At 37.0% G+C, this 7,284-nt stretch overlaps 1 protein-coding gene across 1 annotated transcript; it reads right to left on the bottom strand.

The window, feature by feature from the left end:
• Nucleotides 1–5,419: 5,419 nt before the first annotated feature.
• On the bottom strand, nt 5,420–5,848 carry LOC109817054 (uncharacterized). The gene has a single exon (XM_020382249.2). It carries the CDS (start codon nt 5,846–5,848, stop codon nt 5,420–5,422), a length of 429 nt encoding a protein of 142 aa, XP_020237838.2.
• Nucleotides 5,849–7,284: the final 1,436 nt, after the last annotated feature.

Below are 7,284 nucleotides of genomic sequence, written 5' to 3'. Positions count from 1 at the left end.
CCCGCTTTAACGTCGAACTCTTTTTTTACATAAAAAACTTAAAATAACTGACGTAAATTACCTCTTTTATACTAGTGACTTAATTATATACTTTTTTTCAAGTGCTTATTTTCTCTCTACTAATGTTGAAAAATTTGAATCGTTAAAATGACAATTGACAAACAGAACAGTAAATTAAATCTCTAGTTACTAATCTAAAATATTTTATTATAGATATAGATTCATACTCAACATATATTTGTAACTTTTTTTGAAGCCATATTAGTTCTTTGAACTGAGACAATTGGAACATATATGTAAAACACTCCAAAACAAATATTTATTTCCATTTTAAATAATTTAAAAATAAAAAAGTTTGTTGACTAAATTATTTTTTCCTCGTTAGCAGATATCTCTTGGGTGTCTTCAAATGAGTGGGTGCCCCCAAAAAATGGTATCCTGATTAACATGAATTCTATTTTTATTTTTTTTTTACGGTCGTTCGTTTAGATTGGAAATCCATTCACATGGCTAAAATTCTTTAGTAAAAGTAAATATTTTAAAGTAATGTTACATATATCGATAAAAAGTTATGACTTTTATATTTAACGATCTTTTCACTTCATTTGTGATTAATGCTACATTTACAAAAGTTTTCTTTCTTCTTTTTTTTTTCTTTTTTTTTTTTACAGCAAGTTGTACTACATATGCTAGGTTAGCAAAAAATTTATTATTATTTTTTTAAAAAAAAAAAAAAGGAAGAAGAAATTGCGTCGCACCCGTTTGACGTCTGCCACAAATTCCTTCGTGCGTGTTACTGTCTTCTGCTCCACATTGCAACTCTCATTCCCTCCTTTCAATGATTAACTTCTTATAATTCTTCCTTCATTTGTTAAGAAACTAGCGCACCTGGTTGAACTTTTTATTCATAATAATTAGTGTACATAAACACAGGTTTATATTTATGTGTTCGGGTCACTCAAAAAATATTTTACTCGAAGAAGAGATGATTGATGAGGCACCTACCAAAAGAGAATATCAGAAGCTATAAGCATGCATATTCGAGGATTGCTCGAAAAATGTAAGAGGAAGTTACTGGAGGCTTTTTAGCAATTAAGTAGTTACACCAAGGACTGAAGATTGAGTCGAGGAAATAAAAACACATAGAGGAGCAGTTACGAGGAGTTACGCTCAGGTCACGTGGTTTACATAGTGGACAGTGGTTATACGCCCACGTTGAACCCACATAGAATTAACCGCTCTCGATTATCTCTATAAATAGAAGAAGCAACCTTAGGTGCGAGTCGGAAACATCATACTTGAAATTTCAAGAGCACTCATTGCTCGCGCATATGGCTTCTGTGCACGCAATTGTTGAGTATGACTTCTGTGCCATATTTTTCTTCTTTTTATAGGATTGTTTTAGTTTAATATAGCTTAGTTTCATAGTTTATTTTCTTCTACAAATTACTATACATTGTAACTTGATAATTATGTGAATTGGATGATGATTTGTATTGCCAATATATGTATTTTTCATTCCGTTTATTTGAGTATCTACATGCATGAAAATTATTGTTTGATAATCATTGATGAAAATCTAGAAACAAGTACTTATTAGTCACTCTATCTCGTCTGTTTCCATTCTTAAGAAAATTTAATCGTAAATACCTAAATTGAAATTGTTCTGGCCAAGGGAGCGTCTAGGGTTCTTCTCTTAGGTCAGGCTTCCAAGCCAGAGCATTCAAGAGTGTAATCTGCCGTCTTAACTCTAGGGTTTTAGGTTTTATACTTTTCTGTTCATGGGCCACCTGGGCCATGTGAACGCGAGGATTTTCATAACGGTTTTCCTTGGGAATATTTGATTATAAAAGATAGGCTTTTCATCCTTGATTCTTGGACCAGTCCAAAGGGTGAGACCCACTCGGACTTTGGTCGACCATACGCTGGCCGAGCTCACCATGGCCGAGCACACCCTGGCCAATCTCACCATGGCCGAGCACAACTTGGCCGAGCACACCCTGGTCGATCTCACCATGGTCGAGCACAGCCTGGCTGATCTCACCATGGCCGAGCGCACCCTGGCCAACCATACCCAGGCCGAGTTCGTCCAGGGGGTGGGTGAGATCGCGGTCTGACTCATCTTACCCATGTGAGAGGTTAGATCGCCTGCTGACCGAGAAAACCCATATTCAAGATTCATCGGATCAAAACCTGTAAAGGGTATTAGATCGGGATCCGACTAGGACAGTACACTTGCCTTCTAGCCCTAAGCCTATAAGGCGCAAGGGCTTAACTATCCCTGAGATCGAGTCCAGATCAGATTCTAACCGAACTCCCCCGAGATCACCCTCGTGGGAGGGGATCAGGTCAGATTTCGATTGTTTCTATGCCTGGGCCAAAATCAGGTCGGCCCTTTTCCGACTCCCCCCTTGGTGTGCCGATACGGTACACTTGCCTTCCAGCCCTGAGCCTTATAGTCGAAAGGGCTTTAAGGAATTACTCCCCGGGACCTTATCAGAATTATACCGAGATGGTACACTTGCCTTCCAGCCTTGAGCCTTATAAGGCATAGGGGCTTAGCTAGCCATGATATTAGATCAATGCCTACGTCGGAAGGTTAGATCAAATTCTGACCGAGACGGTACACCTCCCTTCAAGCCCTGACATTACATTGTATTGACGCAAAACTATTATTATTTTATTAAGCGTATTACTAGATTTGGATTCACTGATCATCATTATGCATTATGCGGGAGAGAATAACTGAGACATTTATCGATATCATGAATAATGGAGAAAATAAACTTAGTTAAAAATTTTCATTTTGGTATACCATGTTATCCAAATTTCGATTGGAAGAAAATAAACTAAGTTAAAAAAATTTGTTTTGGTATACCATGTCATCTAAATTCCGATTGGAAGAAAATAAACTTAAGTTAAAAAATTTTGTTTTGGTATACCATGTCATCCAAATTCCGATTGGAAGAAAATAAACTAAATTAAAAACTCCATTTTTGGTATACCATGTCATCCAAATTCCGATTGGAAGAAAATAAACTAAGTTAAAAACTTCATTTTTGATATACCATGTCATCCAAATTCCGATTGGAAGAAAATAAACTAAGTTAAAAAATTTTTTTTTGGTATACCATGTCATCCAATTGGAAGAAAATAAACTAAGTTAAAAACTCTATTTTTAGTATACCATGTCATCCAAATTCCGATTGGAATAAACTAAGTTAAAAAATTTTGTTTTGGTATACCATGTCATCCAAATTCCGATTATAAGAAAATAAACTAAGTTAAAAACTTCATTTTTGGTATACCATGTCATCCAAATTTCGATTTGGAAAAAATAAATTTAAGTTAAAAACTCCATTTTTGGTATACCATGTCATCCAAATTCCGATTGGAAGAAAATAAACTAAGTTAAAATCTCCATTTTTGGTATACCATGTCATCCAAATTTTGATTGGAAGAAAATAAACTAAGTTAAAAACTCCATTTTTGGTATACCATGTCATCCAAATTCCATTTAGAAGAAAATAAACTAAGTTAAAAATTTTTTTTTTGGTATACCATGTCATCTAAATTCCGATTGGAAGAAAATAAACTAAGTTAAAAACTCCATTTTTGGTATATTGTGTCATCCAAATTCCAATTGGAATAAACTAAGTTAAAAAATTTTGTTTTGGTATACCATGTCATCCAAATTCCGATTGGAAGAAAATAAACTAAGTTAAAAACTTCATTTTTGGTATACCATGTCATCCAAATTCTAATTGGAAGAAAATAAACTAAGTTAAAAAATTTTGTTTTGGTATACCATGTCATCCAAATTCCGATTGGAAGAAAATAAACTAAGTTAAAAACTCTATTTTTGGTATACCATGTCATCCAAATTCCGATTGGAATAAACTAAGTTAAAAAATTTTGTTTTGGTATACCATGTCATCCAAATTCCGATTAGAAGAAAATAAACTAAGTTAAAAACTTCATTTTTGGTATACCATGTCATCCAAATTCCGATTTGGAAAAAATAAATTTAAGTTAAAAACTCCATTTTTGGTATACCATGTCATCCAAATTCCGATTGGAAGAAAATAAACTAAGTTAAAAACTCCATTTTTGGTATACCATGTCATCCAAATTCCGATTGGAGGAAAATAAACTAAGTTAAAAAATTTTGTTCTGGTATACCATGTCATCCAAATTCCGATTGGAAGAAAATATACTAAGTTAAAAAAAAATTGTTTTTGTATACCATGTCATCCAAATTCCTATTGAAAGAAAATAAACCAAGTTATAATCCATGTTTTTGTAAAGGGTGATCGTCCAAATTCCAATCTTAGGAAAATGGGAAAATAAACAAGTTAAAAACCATGTCTTGTACAACGTGATCGTCCAAATTCCGATCTCAGGAAAATGGGAAAATGAACTAAGTTATAATCCATGATTTTATAAAGGGTGATCATCCAAATTCCAACCTTAGGAAAATGGGAAAATAAACTAAGTTATAATCTATGTTTTTGTAAAGTGTGATCGCCCAAATTACAATCTTAGGAAAATGGGAAAATGAAATAAGTCAAATTTTAAGTTGATTGATAGAAACATACCATTCAGATTTTGGTGTCTTCGAGTTATTTATATTTGCCTAGTCAAAATTTAATCGATCAATCACGAGTTTGGTCTTCGAGTTATTTATACTCGCCCAGTCGGATTTAACCGATCAATCACGAGTTTGGTCTTCGAGTTATTTATACCTGCCTAGTCGGAATTTAACCGATCAATCACGAGTTTGGTCTTCGAGTTATTTATACTCGTCCATTCAGAATTTAACCGATCAATCACGAGTTTGGTCTTCGAGTTATTTATACTCGCCCAATCAGAATTTAACTGATCAATCACGAGTTTGGTCATCGAGTTATTTATACTTGCCCAGTCGGAATTAACCAATCAATCACGAGTTTGGTCTTCGAGTTATTTATACTCGCCCAGTCAGATTTAACCGATCAATCACGAGTTTGGTCTTCGAGTTATTTATACTCGCCCAATCGGAATTTCACCGATCAATCACGAGTTTGGTGTTCGAGTTATTTATACTCGCCTAGTCAGAATTTAACTGATCAATCACGAGTTTGGTCTTCGATTTATTTATACTCGCCCAGTCGGAATTTAACCGATCAATCACGAGTTTGGTCTTCGAGTTATTTATACTCGCCCAGTCGGATTTTTACCGATCAATCACGAGTTTGGTCTGAACCATGAACTATATATGTCAAATTGAAAAATTAATATTTATTGCTTACTTGTGCCTCGTTAAAAACCTTCTCAGCAAAAAACCCTTTCACACTTTTATAGGGATAAAATACTGAGCTAGGAAAAGAGTACACTTGATAAAAAAACCTTCTCAATTTTTTGCTGCTCTTTTATTAATCTATCCTTCCTCCGTCTTTATATGGCTCAGGGTGAAAGCTTTTACCTTCGACATCGTTTGACAATTTTCTCTTTCCAATGCGACGTCAAAATCACCTAACCTTAGTCCCTTTTGAAAGGCGATGACTGCCATCTTCTCGTCTAAGGATGCTATCCTCGAAGCCACTTTATTAAACCTTTGCAAAAAGTCCTTCAACGACTCCTTGCGTTGCTGCTTGAGATTGAACAAATCTGACGTGATCGGTGGTTTCCTCTTATTTGCCGCAAATTGTGCCATGAAAAGCCGACTGAAAACATCAAAGTCGATGATCGATCGGTCAGGAAGACCGCTAAACCAATCGAGGTCCGCCTTTTTAAGCGTTCCCATGAACAGTTTGCATCGGACTTCCATACTCCCCCCACATATCAACATCTGAGCGCGGAAATTCATTAGGTGTTGAATAGGATCCTGTGCCACATCAAAAGGTTCTACCTAGGGGACTCGGTGGTCTCTCGGAATGATTTCGGCCTCTATAACCTCCGAGAAAGGTCTAAAGTCCCTTAGGACTTGCGTCATCATGTCTTCCTCCGCCGTTCTGATATTAGCTGCCATCATGGCTTGTATCTTATCGGCTCGTCATCTGATTTCCTCGTTCTCCTGCTGAATGGCCTCCTCCCTTTCTCTGGATCGCGCATTCTCCTCTCTTAAGTCGTTGATCAATGCTATCATCTCCTCCATAATAGGGTGTTGTGGGTCGTGGTTTGGTGCGCCGCCTCTCGCCATTTTTCGTAGCTTTTTGTTCTTCAAGTTTTTTTTTTTTTTTGGTATTTCTTGGGGCATAGGGAAAGTTTCACCGTAGCTCCACGGTGGGCGCCAAAATGTTTTGGCCAAGGGAGCGTCTAGGGTTCTTCTCCTAGCTCATGGGCCACCTGGGCCTTGTGAGCGCGAGGATTTCCATAACGATTTTCCTTGGGAATATTTGATTATAAAAGATAGGCTTTTCATCCTTGATTCTCGGACCAGTCCAAAGGGTTTGACCCACTCGGACTTTGGTCGACCATACCCTGGCTGAGCTCATTGTCGCCACCGGCCCGAAACGGGGCTTTCGGCATTCGCGAAGGATGGTTGGACTCTTTATTTTGTTTAAAAATGTGGATTGCTAGAATGACTTATTCTCAAACTGAGACCTCGTCAAACGAGCAATTTTATTAAATGATTCACCAATCCATATTAATCCCAAGCGGGACCCTCCATGGATTAGTGGTTTTTGCAAAAGGAGGGTTCTTTGGAGTCGCCACCAATGTTTTACTCAAAACATTGGAAAAAGGGATAAGGCAATTGATTTCATAAATCAACCTTGGTCATCACAACCAGAGTCGGGTAAGGGAGTCGGTTACGCGTGGGGAAGGTGTTAGCACCCCACAGCGCCCCTTTCGGGTTCCCTATGACAGATTATTTCTAAAATAACAGCGTAAAATTACTAAATTACCCCTATTTATTCTAAACGATTATGAACAAGATATCTACATGGCGAATAAATTAGATATGCTATGCAACAATCAGAAAGCAGTAAAAGGAAGGATTTTGAAGAAGAAACCTTTGAAGCGTGCTTTTATATATTTCGTAAAACTGGGAAGCTTTTTGGCGTTCCCTCGCTCTACAAGCCCGCTCGCTCCCTCCTATAAAATTTTGACTACGGAAATCCGGAGGATTTCCCTTCGACTAGGTTCGATCCTCAAGCAAAATGGCTCGGGGCTCAAGAACTTCGTCGGACCAACTCTCCGAGTGATTTCTAGGGCAGAACACTGCTCAAAAACCCCAGAATACTCAAGGAGAGGGTTGAAACTATGTTCAAAAGTGTGGATGGACGTTCAAATGACGCCCTA

The sequence above is a fragment of the Cajanus cajan genome, chromosome 8 (assembly GCF_000230855.2).
Source record: "Cajanus cajan strain Asha chromosome 8, NIPB_CcT2T_4, whole genome shotgun sequence".
Classification (NCBI taxonomy): domain Eukaryota; kingdom Viridiplantae; phylum Streptophyta; class Magnoliopsida; order Fabales; family Fabaceae; genus Cajanus; species Cajanus cajan.
The sequence above is the reverse complement of the archived record's forward strand: the minus strand, read 5'-3'. Positions and strand labels throughout refer to the sequence as shown.